This window comes from Dendropsophus ebraccatus, chromosome 2 (genome assembly GCF_027789765.1).
Source record: "Dendropsophus ebraccatus isolate aDenEbr1 chromosome 2, aDenEbr1.pat, whole genome shotgun sequence".
NCBI classification, from domain to species: Eukaryota; Metazoa; Chordata; class Amphibia; order Anura; family Hylidae; genus Dendropsophus; species Dendropsophus ebraccatus.
Genome location: NC_091455.1, coordinates 27,549,229 through 27,567,817, shown reverse-complemented (window position 1 = coordinate 27,567,817; position 18,589 = coordinate 27,549,229). Strand labels below are relative to the sequence as shown.

The window sequence follows — 18,589 nt, the reverse complement described above, 5'->3', positions numbered from 1 at the left end:
ACAGACAGTCCAACTCTGCAGAACATGTAAAAAACTAGCTGATCAACCAATGAAAGTGGCTATTTTACTGGTAAAATCCCAGTATTAGTGAAGTGCATGCACTAGTTGGCTGTCTGGTATCTCTTCTCTACAGTATAGTGTGATACTACATGTCCTGTGCTGCTCTTTATCTGTGCCAGGATGAGTTGCTCCTTTGGGAACCAGTTGAGTGTGGCTTCATTTTATTTTTCTGGGACCCTGTGTAATCTGTACAAAACCCTGAAAATGTCCCAATCCCCTACATAAAAAGTAATTTAGAGTCTCTTGTAGCTCTTTCTGACTGTTATGTGTAAAAGGTTTCTTTATCCATATTAGTTAGCTGCTTATTTTCCTTTAAATTTCATTTTTTTCCCCTCATTTGGGGGGTTTAAGAACCAATTACCAGTTTTCCATAGAGTTTAGGTCTCCACATACGATGGTTTCAACATACAATGGTCGTCCTCAAACCAATTAATATCGTTTTTTGAGGGACCAAGGTATGCAGTTTCCAGCTCCCAATCACTTCAATAGGGAATGTTTTTTAAAAATAGCCTGTGGTTTTCTAAAAACACAGCATCCTCACGACTTTTCAGCGCCTCTTACTCCACTCCTATTGAAGTCAAAGGAAGTGTGGTTTTTACCAGTTATACATGCTGTTTTGAGCCTCGGCATCGCTGTTGCTCTCTCTTACATTACACATGCCTCCAGGAACAATCCAAGCCCTGGAGACATGTGGGATGTTAGCAGGAGACATAGAAAAATGAAAAACATAAAAGTATTTACAAAACTGGTTTCTTTTGCATTGCCAATGACCTAACAAAAGTTTAGATGGCGGGATGGGAATATTAAGGCCATCCATATCAGATGCCATATGAAATAACAGTCAACATCACATGGAAGAACCATGGTGGACAGATGAAGCACCTAGAGCTGTATGGTACAGGGCCTTAGGGCCAGTTCACATTGAATAAAATCGGCGGAATCCCGCCGACCTCAGTATCCCGCAGTGTCTCTATGGGAGGGCATGCGCGCCTCCGCTTCCTCTCCTCACCGCTCAAAGAATTGAGATGTCAATTCAGTGCGCAGAGAGCAGCGACAGAGGAGATGCACATGTCCTCCTATACAGACACTTCGGTACACGAAGGCCAGCAGATTTTCGCGGTGGTGAGCTCCGCCGTGGAATTCCGCCGATTTTACTCAGTGTAAACTGGCCCTTAGGGTCTCTGTGTGCCATTCATGCACAAGAATTTGTATGAGGCTGTACACTGACAGCAAGAAAAGAGGTGTATGAATTACTTATACCACTAATGTCTGAATGGTTTGACTTGTGGTGGCCGACACCAGTGCTCATCCGTATTATATTCTTGTCCGTTTTTACAGAACACTTTCAGTAATTCAAAATCAGCAATCTATTCAATACGTTCTGTGACACAAAATGCATCGATCCAGATAAATCGAACCCAGGCGGCATCCCCTCCCATTGGAGGAACATTCAGTATTCAAGCTTATGGAAGACAAACAAAGGGTATGCTCACATCTTGTCTTAGTTCCAGGTGGACTTGTTTGTAGCAGGACAGATTTAACAATGTATTTAAACACATTTTTGGCATAAATACATAAAAAAATGGTACTTAGGACGACCTTCATATGGGATGTCCAGCGAAAATCTTTTTCTTTCAAATCAACTGGTGTCAGAAAGTTATATAGATTTGCAATTTACTTCTATTTAAAAATGTCAAGTATTTCCATACTTATCAGCTGCTGTATGTCCTTCAGGAAGTCTGACACCTCTGTCCATGTCAGGAACTGTCCAGAGCAGGAGAGGGTGTTCTATGGGAATTTGCTACTGCCCTGGACATTTTGCTCTGTGATGTCAGCTCCTCCCCCTCCCCCTCTAAATAAGGTGATTTGTTTGCGGAGGAGACCAGTCGGCTGTGTGCGGAGGAGATAGCAGGATGGCAGAAGACAGTTAGAGCAGAGCAGAGAGAGACTAACAGAGCGATATAGGGACAGAGAGGAAAGGATAAGATAGGATAGTATAGGAGGGCCGATTGTGGGTGATTGTTTGTTTTAGCTGCCAACCAAGTGTCCAGTTTACCAAGTAACTGGGTGCCTATAGGAATTCACTCGGACCAGAGAAGACACAGTCCATATTATTCACTCATTGGGCACTGGGCACTGTACACTCCTATTGAGTTATCCCAATTTACTGGTATTAGTGAATGGAGTGTGTTCCTTACATAATCATAATTCGATTCAGGAATATTAACGTGTATCACCCAAAATTTGCAAGGCTCGTGAAACAAATTTCTGGCTGCTTCGCTTATCTCTAGTGCTGTCCACTATGGGGGGGGGGGGGGGGGGGGTTTATAAATGCACCATGTGCATGCCACTATAAATTACTTGATGAATGATAAAACAATGTTTTTATGAGAATATGACCTTTGATCTGTCAGTCTATAACCTTTTCTTTGGTTGCTCCACAGATCTCGCTATAGACGCCTCGGCTGCTGATATTAAATACATGTTAGAGAATATTCCAGGGGTAGGCCAAGTTTCCACATGGGGAAATGGAGACTGCAGAGGATACTCATGGGGAATAAAGTTCTTAACGGTTACAGGATACCATTCGCTGCTACAGGTAATATGTTTGTATGAGCAAACTTACAGAAATTTTTTTTCCAACTGGTCCTAGGTCTGCAGCCATGTTCTCCAGCCTCAAAGAGTAAAATGCAGAGCATCTACTTACTGGAAGTTGAGCTATGTCAGTACAGTTGTGAACAGGTTCAGAGTTCCTGGCAGGAGCTAAGATATAGAAACAAGTGAGAACGAATGGAGAGGGCACTCACCAGTGTTGAAACATTCTTTATCTTCATTATTTAATGTTTATAATCCATCTTAAGCTGTAGAGGCTGGCATGGACACCAACAACCCTCGTAATGGGAGTGACAGCGATTTCGTGCACAACCATACTTCTCCAGACACCGTCTTTTTGTTCACGTCACAGGTTTAATACCTGTCTACTGATGTGTATGAAGCTTTGAAACGATGCGTCAAGCTGTGATGAACATATGAAAAGGCACCTTTAGTAGCGTGACCCCAGGTGGAACAACTGGGAGAAATTAACCTTTCAACTTATGCTGAAGAGGTAGAGCGGAATGCAGTAGGTCACATTGGCAAAAAGATTTCTAGAAAACTCTATGGACTTGCAAGATTTGAGAGACAGCTTGAAAATGACACCCTCAGCATGGACATACCAGGACCCCCCATCAGCAGCATTCACACCACTTGTAGCTAAGAAGGTCACAGTCAGTTGGTTCAGGAACTCTGGAATCTGTAGCAGGAACGAAGTACAGCAGCACTGCATCAGGTACTGGCCAGCAGGCCAGGCCCTGTGTAGGATATTCTCTGGCTCTGGATACATTGCATACAGCTCAGGCAAGAGACTGGAGGACAGGAACACAGAACTCTGAACAAGAAACCCACTAGACTGACTGTCCACCTACCTTATACTATAGGGCTGTTCACCCATTGATGGAGGAGGCTTGAGGTACCTTGATATAGGATTGGACAGGATAAAAAGGAGACATTCAGTCTGGGCCCTGATAGAGATACTTTGGTGAATGACCTTTACAGTGATAGGTTGACCTATGGTTAACCTGACTGACCTCATATCAAGCAGGTGGTAGACAGTAAAAACTTGTAGTCACATACTCACTTAACCCTTTATATACTTCAGCTCAAGCTTGCTAGAACTGAATAGTCATACAGTGACAACTACTGACCAAATGCAGTATAACAACCTTCATCTCCAGATTACCCTTCAGGGCCTGTTCACACAGAGTAATGCTCACGGAATTTCAAGCAGAGGCCATGCTACATTGCCTACTAACTCACTAATCCCTACATAAGAAAGACTATTTTCATTATTTACTTAAATGGGCATTGTCATTTCTAAAAACATTTGAAATGTCATAACAACATGTCAGAAGTTGATCAGGAAAATGAGCCAGAAGAAGCATATGGTTGACATGTCATGTGAGCGAGACAAGTGCATAATGTAAGTATTTGGGACATCTCACTCACATAGGCACATAGTGAGAAGAGAGGGGGTGGCAGTCCTGGTCTCTACCTGCTCCTTCTACTGATCTACCAGGGTCTGAACACACAAACGAAAACTTTTGTCCCAAGGACATTAAATGTTGTTTTTATTAATGGCATGCATCAAAGACGTGGACTACAAAAGTGAAATATGGCTAATATGTATTTAGCAATTCGGGGTCTACAGACTGCGAGAAGAGCATTTTAAAGCATAAATTAGTGATGTCTTATTGCAGGAAGAGCAGTGGCGGAGGACTGCTGCTGCAGTCGGTTGCCGTACAGCCAGACTTAGGTGATGTTTATTAGTTAGTGTTTCTGTAATAAACATCACTGAAATGCATGTTGATTTCAGTTAATGCTACAATAACAGAGGGTGTTCATAACACGTTTACCTAAATCTATAAGCCATGTGTCTTATCCAGGTCGATTCTTCCAAGGTAACTGGTGAAAGTGCATCGATTTATGTATTTAGAAGCACTAATGGAGGCCTGTTACGTCAACACCTGCTTGGAGATGTTTTGAGAACACAAAACAAAAAACCACAGGTAAGGGACAATGACATCAGAGTACCAAATAACTTAAAGGAATAGAAAAAAAACACAAAAACAGCACCATCCCTGTCCTCAGGTTGTTTATGGTACTGCAGTTAAAGGGGTTCTCCAGCTCTGCAAAAACATGGCCACTTTTCCCCCTCTCTTGTCTCCAGATTGGGTGGGGTTTCAAACTCAGTTCCATTGAAGTAAATGGAGCTTAATTGCAAACTACACCTGAACTGGAGACAAGAGAGGAGGAAAAGTGGCCATGTTTTTGTAGCGCTGGATAACCCCTTTAAACTCTACTTCAATGGAACTGAGCTGCAAAACTGTACCCATGTTGGAGACAAGAGTTGTGCTGGTCCCAGAAGGAATCAGGAATATAACCTTAAAGGTTAATGTCACATCGTGTTTTCGGCCCCATGCCAGGCTATACACCGGGAAACTACTGTATAAAAAAAGACTCAAAAGCAGGACTACACTTTTGAAGCCTGCAAAGCAAGGTATATGTCTATCAAATAGACAGAACATAGTCACAAAATGACTACATTTTGCTCGTTCAAGTCTACTGGGCCATCTGCAACACATTGGGTAGCGTCGGCATCTTTTTTTAATACCTACCCGACATATAGCGCGGCATGGAGCAGAAAACACAACAAAAAAGAGATTTTTGGACAAAAACTACGACAAACACCTCCAAAATTTTGTAGAAAGTCTTCTCAGGAGACTGGAAGCTGTTATAAGTGCAAATGGCTGGGGGCTGGGGGGCAACTCCATATTAACGCCTATGGATTTAGAACAAAATGTCCTTAAAGCTTCTGTAGGTTTAATATGTAGGTGTTTCAATATCTATGTCAATATAGTATGTAATCTACATATATATATATATATATATATATATATATATGGTGCTGTGGGACTTAAAGGAGGACAGTGGGTACTTGAAGGATGAAATCTGTCCGGGCCAGTCTGGGTACCAAAGTACCAGTTATAATCCTTTGGTTCTGCTATGATTTCCATGAACAGTAATGGCTGTATAGAAATGAGGCAACTTAATTTTCTACATCATAGGTTGAAGTCTACATAAATGAGATTCCATCAATGTGCTCCGGAAACTGTGACTACACCTGGGATAGAAAACAAACCCCAACCATCTATTCTTTTACCACAGGTAAAGCGGTCATAAAATCACAATTTTAAAAAATAAAAAAAAAAAGAAAGAAAGAAAGAAAGAAAAAAGTCAAGATAGGTGATCTATGAGGCTGCTTCCATATAAATTAGAGCATTGTCTAATCCCATCAAATTCAGCAGGCTTAGCAGAATTTTGTAATTTTTATCAAAACTTCAAGGCATTTCTCTTGGATAACAGGAAACATCCTCCAATTCAAAATCGGAAGGCAAAGTATTTGCACAGAAACTTGATATTTCACTTAGAAAGAGTCCAGTTGGATAGTCCCCATTTAAAAGGTGTTCATAACAAATGGGAAGAACATTGTTTTTATAATAATTACTCTCTTTCAGTTGTACGTGAAGAAAATGAATTGTTGATAATAAATGGGACTGGATTTTCTAATAGCAGTGACAGCTACGTGACAATTGGAGACCTCACTTGCACCATTCTTGCCATCAATGGTAAGTAAAATTAAATTCAGTTAAAGGAGCCCTATCAAAACCATCCTTTATGCCCTACCAGGAGGAGACCCCCACAAACTAAATAAGAGTGCTCCCATAAATTTCTCCTTTAGTGGCCACAGTGAGTAGCTGGCCAAGGCTGATGTAAAGGCTGGATCCATGTCAATAAACTGATCACTGGGGTGGCATCTTTTTAGGAAAAGTGATGTATTGTTGAGATAACGCCATATTTTCACATCCACTGTTACACATATTTCTTATATGTTCTGTGTGACTCATTTTGCTTCTATGTCTGTGTCATATAGATACAGAGATACAATGTCAGATCCCGAAAGCAAGTGCTGGAACATTCCCGATCACTGTGTACATTTCTGGACTTGGATATGCATCATCACGAGGAGGAAACTTGACTTTTGCTTACCAGATCATTTTGTCTTCCATCACACCATTGTCTGGAAGCCTTGCAGGTATTTAAGTTATTCCTCTATAAGATAATTAGTATCCCTTTAATTCCACAACAATAGGGCCTCTCACTAGTCAGCAAACAATCTGCCCCGAAATTGATATGCTTTCTTTTTGGAGACATTTTTAGCTTTAAAAAATCCCTAGTCAATGTTCTAAGGCTTCTAAATGGAGTCAAACACTTGAAGGAACACCACTTTCCCAAGGTGATGTGAGACCTATTTTGCATATACTTTCTTTCTATAATTTAGACACCTTTTTCTACAAGTTCTAACCAACATGGTGGCACCTAAGTCAACAACCTTCTATGGTAGTAAGAACTACGTAGCTCTCAGCTCTGGAGGATACAGGCCTTAACTGACCCCAGCTATAGTACTTCAATGTTTGCCCCGCAGTCCAGTGGTACTACAGTACATGGAAAGCAAATGTTAAGAATGCAGCACCTGAGCTATTAACATTAGGGGGACCTTTACGCTAAGATGAGTTATCTATTGGGACAACCCAATTAAATGCCTATAAATGTTGCTGTAATATTCCCAGAGAAACTACAGTAACATCACCTGCTGTTTAGGAGTTAATACGTGGAAGAGGTGCCAGCATTTTCTTTGTATGTTATTATAAGTGTAAGTGTAAGTGTATTATAAAAATGCCCCCACAGTGCTGAGGCTGCAAGGATTTATATAGAGGCACAATGCCTCTACACAAATCCTGTGTGCACCGAAGCCCCTCCGTGCGCACAATGTGAAACCTACACCAATTCAGTTTAGCGACAGTTCCAGGAGAAAAATGTTAAATGTGGCTTACGCAGAGGCCCCCTCTGTGTGCAGCCGCAACTCCTGTTCTGCCCCTTCCCCCCCCTCTGGCGTAAGCAGCGCAGATGGGCCCAATGCGAAAAAAATATTCACAAAAACAGCCTTCGCAAATATACGTGCATTTGGCTCATCTGTGCAATAAAAGGCATTTTAGCCTTATAATAAATGTCCCCCATATGTCTATTTATGGCCACCCAGAGGTTTTAGAATTTCCACTTTATAAGAGACACCCATTTAGTAGGTACGGACCTGAAGAAGAGATCAGTTGTGTCTTGAAACGCATAGTCCAAAATAAAGTTACCACCAGTTCTTCTGCAGCACTTCTGTGGACACCGACCTTGGAATTCCCAGATTGTTACCCATCTAGTAGCATGTTGGACGTCCTTTTTGGGAACCACAGCACTTTGTTGTGGTTTCCACTAGTTGATGATATTGTTCAGTAGGAATATTGAAGCATGCGGACAGTATTGCTGCATAGGATTTATTACTAATATGGAAATCTGTATAGTTTTCATTGTGAAAGAAATAAAAAAAAGTAATGGGTCCTCCTGTTTTAGGATCCGGGGATAGGACAGAGACTGTTTATAAGTATGGTGCATTATTGAAAATATAATTTCTTTCTAGGTGGTACATTAATAACAATTTATGGCTCTGGATTTAGTAACAACTCAACAGTAGAACTTGGTGGTAAAAAATGCTCTGTGGTCTTTGCCAATCTGACTGCGATTAACTGCATCACCCCTGCGGTAAGTCAGTGTTATGGATCTATCTTGTTTATCTATAGTGGATATACAGTAGCAGCATTGTTTCCAATGTCGTCCAGAACTGTTTCTGGTCCTCATTGGGCACATAAACGTTATACAGTGTCAAGAGTGCTACCGGGGAGTGAAGAGTTACTTTTATTATCCTACCCTTGTTGTCAATGAAAGAATCAAGAACCGTACAATTATGATTCTTATTAGAGATGAGCGAATATGATTCGATTGAGATGGTATTCGAACATTGCAGTATTCTAAAGATTCAAATTCAATCGAGTAGTGTGACAAATACGCAGCAAACATTCGAAAGCCCTCCCATTGCAGTTGGTGCTTTTTTATTCCAATCACCATGCAGGGAGGCTGTGAGGGACCCTGGGAAAACGGCATCTACCCTCATTGGATGACTGAACCACATGACCTCGAATATTTAATAATTGACTTCCGCTTTCAACCTAGCCAGGGAGAGATCTTGGAGCAGGGAGATATGTTTTAGAAGCGTTTCGGTTAGGCAGGCTTACTACAGAACCCAAAAGTCCTTTTCAGGGCTAATATCCAGCGAAAAAGTCATCTTTGAATCCAAAGCACTTCTCAGTGCTAATACATAGATGATATAACAGCAGCAGCATCAGCAGCTGTATTCATTCCAGTACTCTGTGTGTACAAGTGACTTATAGTGTCCCTGGTTTAGCCCACTAAGGGCACGTAAACGGTACACCTATTGTGCCAGTTGCCCAGTAAAAAGCAAATGATACCTATTGTTCTAGTAGCCCAGTAAAAGGCACGTGTAGCTATTGTTCCAGTAGCCTAGTAAAAGGCACGTCAAACATACTGTTCCAGTAACGTTCGTACAGCATGATGCGTAATACGTATGAATAACATGACGCTCTACGGACGCACATTGGAATCATGTATGTAACGCTGCGCAGGAAATATGAAAGAAATGTGTGAACATTGCCATAAACATTTGTACAGCGTTCGCAAATATTTTTCATTCACAACTGCGGAGAGTGCCATTATACAGCGATTTTGGGGGGTGCACCCAGGCATACTCCCCCTGATTTCACAGTGTCATTCCGGAGGTGTTGGCATAGTATAGGGAGGTTTCATGGGGGACTTGGTGACCTCCAAGTAGTCGAATTTGGATTTCGAAGTGCCGAGAATTTTTTTTTCCCATAGACTATAAGCGGATTGAATATTCGTTCGAATAGTCGAATCTCGGTACCTATTCGATTCGAATTCTTGAAAGTCGAATATTTCACTACTCGCTCATCTCTAATTCTTATGTATGAGCAGTAGGATGCCTGGTTTGTTGTGCTTCGATGGAAAGCCGAGAACTTCGGCAACCCACATCCGCTTTAAACAGAAAAAAATCTGACTCAATAGGGTGAATTTCCTGGAGTAAAACAATGTTGGTTTTGAGCTTACATAGGTGCTTGAGAACAAGCGTCCTTTTATTGGATGAATGCAGCTTCTTCATTTTCCAGTAAACGATATACATGATAAGTTATGGGGGGGCAGATATACTTGAATCTCCAGAACCGGAAGTCTCCTAAGGAGTCATTTAAAGGGGTTATCCAGCGCTACAAAAACATGGCCACTTTCCCCCTACTGTTGTCTCCAGTTTGGGTGGGGTTTTGAAACTAAGTTCCATTGAAGTAAATGGAGCTTAATTGCAAATTGCACCTGAACTGGAGACAACAGTAGGGGGAAAAGTGGCCATGTTTTTGTAGCGCTGTATAACCCCTTTAATGGTGCTGTTACCTAAATCCTTAAATGTGATACAATTATAAGACCACATCTTAATAAGCATATACAATTATAATTCAGGCTCTAGGGAAACTCAACTTTACTACACTGCACCAACACCATTGGTGGTAGCCGAGAGGCAGTGTCACTGTATAAATGTACAAAGAAAATAGATAGGTAAAGTTTTTTTAATTATAATTAAGTTATACTACAAAGTTATGTAATATTATATTAACAAAGAAATATATGTAATTTTATTAAAATACAAATATATGAGAATACCCTTTTAAAGGAAAACTACCTGCTCTTAGTTCTTGGTAGCCCTCTGTCTCCTCTATCCAGCGTTACTCTTGTGATCCTTCTAAGTTCCACCGGGATCACAAGAGCGACTGTGGATAGAGGAGGTAGGCGTATGCATGAACCTTCTGATGCCTGCAGTTTTTCTTTTAAATCACAAATCAGCAGACATCAAAGTTATGTTCACTAGAACCATGGAGGGTATAGGTCATGCAAAAAGTGAAATATGAATGCTAAAATCAGACTTCTACATCTGTCTAAACCACCATTTTCTTTCAGGGAGCAGCAGGCAGTGCTAATGTTACGGTTTTCACAAATGGATTCAGTAAAACCTTGCCAAATGCCTTTAGTTTCACCTCTTTGGCACCGACCATCACTGGAATCAACCCAAGTACCAGCAGTGTTTTGGGTAATATAACCCTGACTATTTCAGGCTCTGGTTTCCAGGATAAGTCAGTGGACAATGCAGTTTTTTTAAGGATTAAACCATGTCAGCTTTTGGAGTGGACTCCAACTAAAATAACATGTCTTCTGCCTGCTCTTCCTCCCGGGAAGTATAACGTCCTGGTACAAGTTGGAAACTTGGGGTTTGCAATATCCAGGTATTTATGATTTTTTATTTGGTCAGTAGTCAGTAGTGTATGTCTTTCGGATCATCTCTCTCATGGTCACCTTGTTATGGACTCTCAAGGATGTTTAAAATGATTTCAACTAGAAGAACATATGTAGAAGATAGAAATCAATCATCATCTAAATATTTTAGCAGTGTATTATCAGGAGACATAACTAGTTAAAGAATATTACTAGAAAGTGACTACAAAATCACACTCTTAATAAATCTGAATAAGATTTGTAACAAATTTTGGGGGGCTTGATCCAGGCATTAATGGCCTTTACATGACCATGTACTGTATGACTAGGTCAACTCTTCACGTGCAGAAGAAATGCCTGGTCATCTGCAGTTTCTGCTAGATGATCACAGCTGGGGCTTCAGTATTTTGGAAAGCCCACTTAAAAAAAACAGCAAACGTAACCTGAAAACCCAATTCACAATCACATAAGATTTTTTTTACAGCCTCAGTAAGAAGGCTGCTTCATGTGGCATTAGGCCTCATACACATAAGTGTATCATGGTTCTGTATTTTTTTCCCCAAAATATTTGTATTAGATTTTTCAAATTTTATCTATAACAATACAGTTAGATATCAAAGGAAGACATAAATAGGATACAATATAGTAAGTTTGAAAACAATTTTGCTACAAAGAACAATAGAATCTAAAGAACAAAAATGAATGCTCTACAGGATAGAAAGAAATGTAGATAAAGAATCTTTATCTTTAATATAATTAAGGAACTCTGAGTACTCCTAGGGTGCCCCTTGCCTCTGCCGTCTGATACCAAACAATATTACAAAAGTGTTTCATGGTTCTGTATTACCTTCAGTTTAACCCCTTCCCCCAATATGACGTCCAGGGACGTCATGAAAAGCAGTGGCAGAATGCATCATGACGTCCCTGGACGTCATGCTTTCCCTGCCTCCCCCCTCTGTCCCTAGGTGAGATCGGGCAGCAGGAGGAGGCTGTGTCACACAGCCTCCTCCTGCTGCCACTGCCCGGAGGGGAGCCGCGCTCCCCCCCGGGCAGTTAACCCCATAAACGCCGCGGTCAATGCGACCGCAGCGTCTATGGGGAGATTCAGTGTCCCCCGCCGATCGGGCGGCGGGGGGAGGCAGCAGAACGCTGCCTCCCCCCACCGCCAATCAGTCTGTGTCCCCCGGCCCCCTCCCCTCGTCCTCCGATACCGGCGGATCGCCGCTACTACCGTTTTAGCGGCGATCCGCCGGTACCGGGCATTACCGGCGGCGCCTATAGCTTTCATCTCCCCCCACCGTGAATCCACGGTGGGGGGAGATGAAAAATGTCCCCTCAGACCCCAGATCGGCCCCCCGATCACCCTACCCGGGCGGCCATCAGATCCAAGATGGCCGCCCCCATCCCTGCGAACAAACGATGTTTGTTCGCAGGGATGGAAATTAATTAGTGATCAAAGCCCCATGCTCTCCGCCACCGGAGGTAGCGGAGAGCATGGGGCAGTGATCGGGGACCCCCCCCCCGTGTGGTCCCGGAGCAGGCGATCGGCGGTATATACTATATACCGCCGATCGCCTGTTCCCAGTGCTGATCAGCACTTTTTATCCCCTGTCACCATAAATCATTGGTGACAGGGGATAAAAAGTGTCACCGTGCCCCCCCCCCCCCCAAGTCGCCCCCCCACCCCCCCAGTCACCCCCCGTCCCCCAGTCACCCCCCCTTCCCCACATACGTTACCTGATCCACGGAGCTCCGTCCTCCTCGACGTCCAGGCTGATTCTGAAGTGCGCATGCGCTCCAGAATCAGTTATCTCAGAAAATTTAAAGTGACAGAGACCAATTTGGTCTCTGTCACTGAACTATGATTACTGTGATAGAAAATATCACAGTAATCATAGTAATACAGTGATAATTAATGTATAAAGTACAAAAAGTGAAAAACATACAAAAAAATAAAACACACTCTTTTTATTATAGTAATAATTGCACTTTACTCCCAGATTACCCCTAGCCCCCCCAAAGTACCCGTAACCACCGCAGGTTGCCCATATCCGCCCCAGATTGCCCGTATCCGCCCCAAATTGCACGTAATCACCGCACATTGCCCATAACCACCGCACATTGCCACTAACCACCGCACGTTGCCACTAACCACCACACGTTGCCCATAACCACCGCACGTTGCCCATAACCACCGCACGTTGCAACTAACCACCGCACGTTGCCTATAACCACCACACATTGCCCATAACCACCGCACGTTGCCCATAACCACTGCACGTTGCCTGTAACCACCCCAAATTGCCAGTGAGCCCCTCCAGATGGTCCGTAATCAGCCCCGATTGCCCGTAACCCCCCCATATTGCACGTAACCACTGCACGTTGCCTCTAACTCACACACGTTGCCAGTGACCCCCTCCAGATTGCCCGTAACCACACCAGATTGCCGTAACCACCCAAAATTACATGTACCCACCCCTGATTACCTATAAGCACTTCAGTTTATCCGTAACCACCCCAGATTGTCTGTATCCACCCCATGTTGCCCGTAACCACCGCAGATTGTCTGTAACCCCCCCAGGTTGCCCGTAACCACCGCAGATTGTCTGTAACCCCCCCAGGTTGCCCGTAACCACCACAGATTGTCTGTAACCACCCCTTGTTGCCCATAACCACCGCAGATTGTCTGTAACCCCCCCAGGTTGCCCAAAACCACCACAGATTGTCTGTAACCACCCCATGTTGCCCGTAACCACCGCAGATTGTCTGTAACCCCCCCCCAGGTTGCCCCTAATCACATGTAATTCCCACCAGATTGCCTCTAACCACCGCACGTTGCCTCTAACTCACACACGTTGCCAGTGACCCCCTCCAGATTGCCGTAACCACCCAAAATTACATGTACCCACCCCTGATTACCTATAAGCACTTCCGTTTATCCGTAACCACCCCAGATTGTCTGTAACCACCCCATGTTGCCCGTAACCACCGCAGATTGTCTGTAACCACCCCATGTTGCCCCTAATCACATGTAATTCCCCCCAGATTGCCTCTAACCACCGCACGTTGCCTCTGACCACCGCACGTTGCCCCCGACCACCGCACGTTGCCCCCGACCACCGCACGTTGCCTCCGACCACCGCACGTTGCCTCCGACCACCGCACGTTGCCTCCGACCACCGCACGTTGCCTCCGACCACCGCACGTTGCCTCCGACCACCGCACGTTGCCCCCGACCACCGCACGTTGCCTCCGACCACCGCACGTTGCCTCCGACCACCGCACGTTGCCTCCGACCACCGCACGTTGCCCCCGACCACCGCACGTTGCCCCCGACCACCGCACGTTACAGGTTCCCATCCCAGATTACCTATAAGCACTTCAGTTTATCCGTAACCACCCCACGTTGCCCGTTACCACCCCACGTTGCCCGTGACCACCCCACGTTGCCCGCAACCACCACAGGTTGCCCGTAACCACCCCAGATTATCCGTAACCACCCCACATTACCTGTAATCTCATTTTTTTATTGTATTTTAGTAACTGCGCTATTCTAATAACTATTTCTAGCTGCGGTTTTGCTCCAGCAAATTGGCGCTCCCTTCCTTCTGAGCCCTGCTGTGTGCCCATACAGTGGTTTATGCCCACATATGGGGTACCGTTCTACTCAGGAGAACCTGCGTTACAGATTTTGGGGTACATTTTTTCTCCCATTCCTCGTGAAATTGAGAAATTTTAAACTAAACGAACATATATTGGAAAAATTCGAGTTTTTCATTTTTACTGTCTTATTTTGAATACTTTCCTCTAATACCTGTGGGGTCAAACCGCTCACTGCACCCCAAGATGAATTCTTTGAGGGGTGTACTTTCCTAAATGGGGTGACTTTTTGGGGGGGGTTCTCTTCTGCTGACACTACAGGGGCACTGCAAACGCACCTGGCGCTCAGAAACTTCTTCGGAAAAATCTGCACTGAAAATGCTAATTGGCGCTCCTTCCCTTCTGAGCCTGGCTGGGTGCCCATACAGTGGTTTATGCCCACATATGGGGTACCGTTCTACTCAGGGGAACCTGCGTTACAGATTTGGGCATGCAGCTTCTCTCCTGTTCCTCGTGAAATTGAGAAATTTCAAACTAAACAAACATATTATTGGAAAAATTCAAGTTTTTCAATTTTACTGTCTTATGTTGAATACTTTCCTCTAATACCTGTGGGGTCAAAATGGTCACCACACCGCAAGATGAATTCTTTGAGGGGTGCACTTTCCAAAATGGGGTGACTTTTGGGGGGGTTCTCTTCTACGAACACTACAGGGGCTCTGCAAACGCACCTGGCGCTCAGAAACTTCTTCAGCAAAATCTGAACTGAAAATGCTAATTGGCGCTCCTTCCCTTCTGAGCCCTCCTGTGTGGCCATACAGTGGTTTATGCCCACATATGGGGTACCGTTGTACTCAGGAGAACCTGCGTTCAGAATGGTCAAAATGGTCACCACACCCCACACCACATGGTCAAAATGGTCACCACACCCCAAGATGAATTCTTTGAGGGGTGTACTTTCCAAAATGGGGTGACTTTTGGGGGGGTTCTTTTCTACGGACACTACAGGGGCGCTGCAAACGCACCTGGCGCTCAGAAACTTCTTCAGCAAAATCTGCACTGAAAATGCTAATTGGCGCTCCTTCCCTTCTGAGCCCCGCTGTGTGCCCATTTTTGGGGTACTTTTTTTCTCTTTTTCCTTGTGAAATTGAGAAATTTCAAACTAAACGAACATATTATTGGAAAAATTTGTGTTTTTCATTTTTACTGTCTAATTTTGAATACTTTCCTTTAATGCATGTGGGGTCAAAATGCTCATCCTACCAAAAGATGAATTCTTTGAGGGGTGTACTTTCGAAAATGGAGTGACTTTTGGGGGACTCTATTCTGCTGACACTACAGGGGCACTGCAAACGCACCTGGCGCTCAAACTTTTTAAAAAAGCTAATTGGCGCTCCTTCCCTTCTGAGCCCGGCTGTGTGCCCATACAGTGGTTTACGCCCACATATGGGGTACCGTTGTACTCAAGAGAACCTGCGTTACAAATTTTGGGGTGCAGATTCTCTCATGTTCCTTTTGGAAACGAGAAACTTTAATCTAAACATATATATTATTGGAAAATTAAAATTTTCGATTTTTTTAAGGCCTAATTGTGAATACTTTCCTCCAGCCCCTGTAGGGTTAAAATGCTCATTATACCCCTAGATTAATTCTTTAAGGTGTCTAGTTTCCAAAATGGGGTCACTTATGGGGTTTCCAGTATACAAGCCTCCTAAACCCACTTAAAAAAAGAACTGGTCCCTAAAAAAATCAGTTTTGGAAATTTTATGAAAGTGTGATAATTTGCTAATAAATTTCTAAGCCCCATAACAGCCTAAAAAAGTAAAATATGTTTCCCAAATTATGCCAGAATAAAGAGGACATATTGGTAATGTGATTTAGTAACTAATTTATGTGCTATGACTTCCTTTTTTAGAAGCAGAGAATTTCATAAGTTCATAAAATGCAAAATTTTCAAATTTTTCATGATATTTTGATGTTTTTCACAAAAAACACACAAAGTAATGACCAAATTTTGCCACTAATATAAAGTGCCATATGTGACGAAAAAACAATCTCATAATCGCTAGCATACGTTAAAGCATCACTGAGCTATAAGCGCATAAAGTGAGACAGGTCAGATTTTGAAAAATGAGCCTGGTCATTAAGGCCAAAACAGGCTGCGGAGGCAAGGGGTTAAACTTGTACAGTATTATATTGTATCCTCTGCATGATTTCAGTTTTATATGAAGATCCATGCGTAAAAACTATTATTTACTTTATCGAATCCCATAATGTAGGATTGCGAAAGTTTTAATTTCCCTGAAATAGTGATGCTATTTTGCCGCACAGTCGTAGTAAAATAGCGCTATTTTTGCTGTGATTCCACCAAAATCCCTATTTTATAATGAGTGCACAATTTTTGGAAAAATACCATCAAAACCATAGCAAAAGCGCATAATTAAGGCTAATTAAATGCCATGTGTCATATTAACCCCCTTTTTATGAAGCCCCTAAAAAATTTTGGTGCAACTAATTTCCTTCAGAAGCAAAACCTGTTTCAGTCTGTTATTGATTTGAGACTGGGACGGAAGTTCACCTTACAATAAGAAAATGTACCAAAGTATTCTAGTTAAGCAAGACAGTGGTTAAAGGGAAATGTGGAAATGTATTGGAATGGCCTACTCAAAGCCCAAACCTTAATCCAACTGAGAATCCGTGGTCAGACTTAAAGCAAATCTGTACTCACCAACCCCCTTCCCCAAACTATTGCTAACATTAAGTAGCTTAAAGTAAATCCTTCCTGCTCATGTGACTCAAAATCTGCCTGGTGCCGTGGTTGGGGTGAAAAACATTTTTATTCATGAGAAGCGGTGTCAGCGAGGTGTGGCCTAGGATATCTGTGTCCTAGACCGGCAACACCTTTGCTCCTTCTTCTTCCCATCCCCCCATCTTTAGTTCCACTCTCTGGCTGTGTTTCTTCTATTCAGCCCTGGTTATAACACTGTACATGTGCCGGAGCGATCGGAAGCAAAATACGTGGACTGGAGGGCTAAATCAATTTTAATTTACAAATCGAGCCACCTAAGTGGCTCAAACAAAAAAGACTTATATTTCCCAGTTATTAAAACATAACTTTTATTGATACACTTTAAACTGAAACACACACTATTTAAAAAAAAATCAGGATGAGGGTGTGTAATATTTCCAAATATGAAGTAACTACTATACAATAATAAACTCAGCAGAATCCTCAATGAATCAGCTAATATGTCTGTCCATCAGCTCCAACACCCTAACCGCCCCCCTCAACATGTTTTGACACTTAGACGTGCCTTTGCCAAGAGGACTGTGGGCATTTCTCAAGCGCATTCCACTCAATGAATTTACATGTCAATTCTTTGAGGGGATTGTGCTTGAAAATTCCCATTGAATTAACAGGAAAGGCTAAAATTCCTTGCCTATTCTGTAGTGTGAACATACCCTATTGCCTCAAAACTGAGAAATTTCCTTTAAACATATAGGGGGAGATTTATCAGTCTGGTGTAGAATTGTAAAATTGTCTTAGTTGGTCCTAGCAACCAATTAAATTCCCCTTTTCATTCCTCACAGACTCTTTAGAAAATGAAAGGTGGAATCTGATTGGTTGTTAGGGGCAACTGAGCCAATTCTACTTTACACTAGTTTGATAAATTTCCCCTATAAATCACATATTTGGTAATGGTCAGCTAGCCCCCTTTCATCACAAACACTAAACCAGCATACTTAGCAACAGCCTTGTTCATGGGCAGTTTCTGGTACTGTAGCGCATCCTTGTTTAATATATGTGTATATTAAAGGTACAGCAAAAAATATAAAGAAATACAAGTGATCTGTGGACATATGACCATTTGCTTCTGTTTTGTTGCAGCATGGCCAATGAACCGTCCGTTGAATATATTCTGGAAGTGAGCAGCATTGTCCCCCAATATGGATCCCTGTATGGGGGTTCTCGAGTCACACTGACCGGATCTGGGTTCAGTGATGTCCCAAGTGATAATGAAGTAAAAATAGGTAGATT

The 18,589-nt window shown here is 42.9% G+C and overlaps 1 protein-coding gene across 7 annotated transcripts in view; it reads left to right on the top strand.

The window, feature by feature from the left end:
- LOC138783039 (fibrocystin-L-like) overlaps positions 1 to 18,589 on the top strand; it is a 161,519-nt gene that overhangs the window by 50,172 nt on the left and 92,758 nt on the right. For all 7 annotated transcript variants that reach the window (XM_069957188.1, XM_069957191.1, XM_069957186.1 and 4 more), the window contains 9 exons: positions 1,399 to 1,543; positions 2,505 to 2,659; positions 4,542 to 4,664; positions 5,724 to 5,823; positions 6,174 to 6,284; positions 6,590 to 6,751; positions 8,183 to 8,304; positions 10,639 to 10,961; positions 18,440 to 18,582. In XM_069957188.1, coding sequence (XP_069813289.1) covers positions 1,399 to 1,543; positions 2,505 to 2,659; positions 4,542 to 4,664; positions 5,724 to 5,823; positions 6,174 to 6,284; positions 6,590 to 6,751; positions 8,183 to 8,304; positions 10,639 to 10,961; positions 18,440 to 18,582 — 1,384 coding nt within the window. The remainder of the gene's footprint in view (positions 1 to 1,398; positions 1,544 to 2,504; positions 2,660 to 4,541; positions 4,665 to 5,723; positions 5,824 to 6,173; positions 6,285 to 6,589; positions 6,752 to 8,182; positions 8,305 to 10,638; positions 10,962 to 18,439; positions 18,583 to 18,589) is intronic.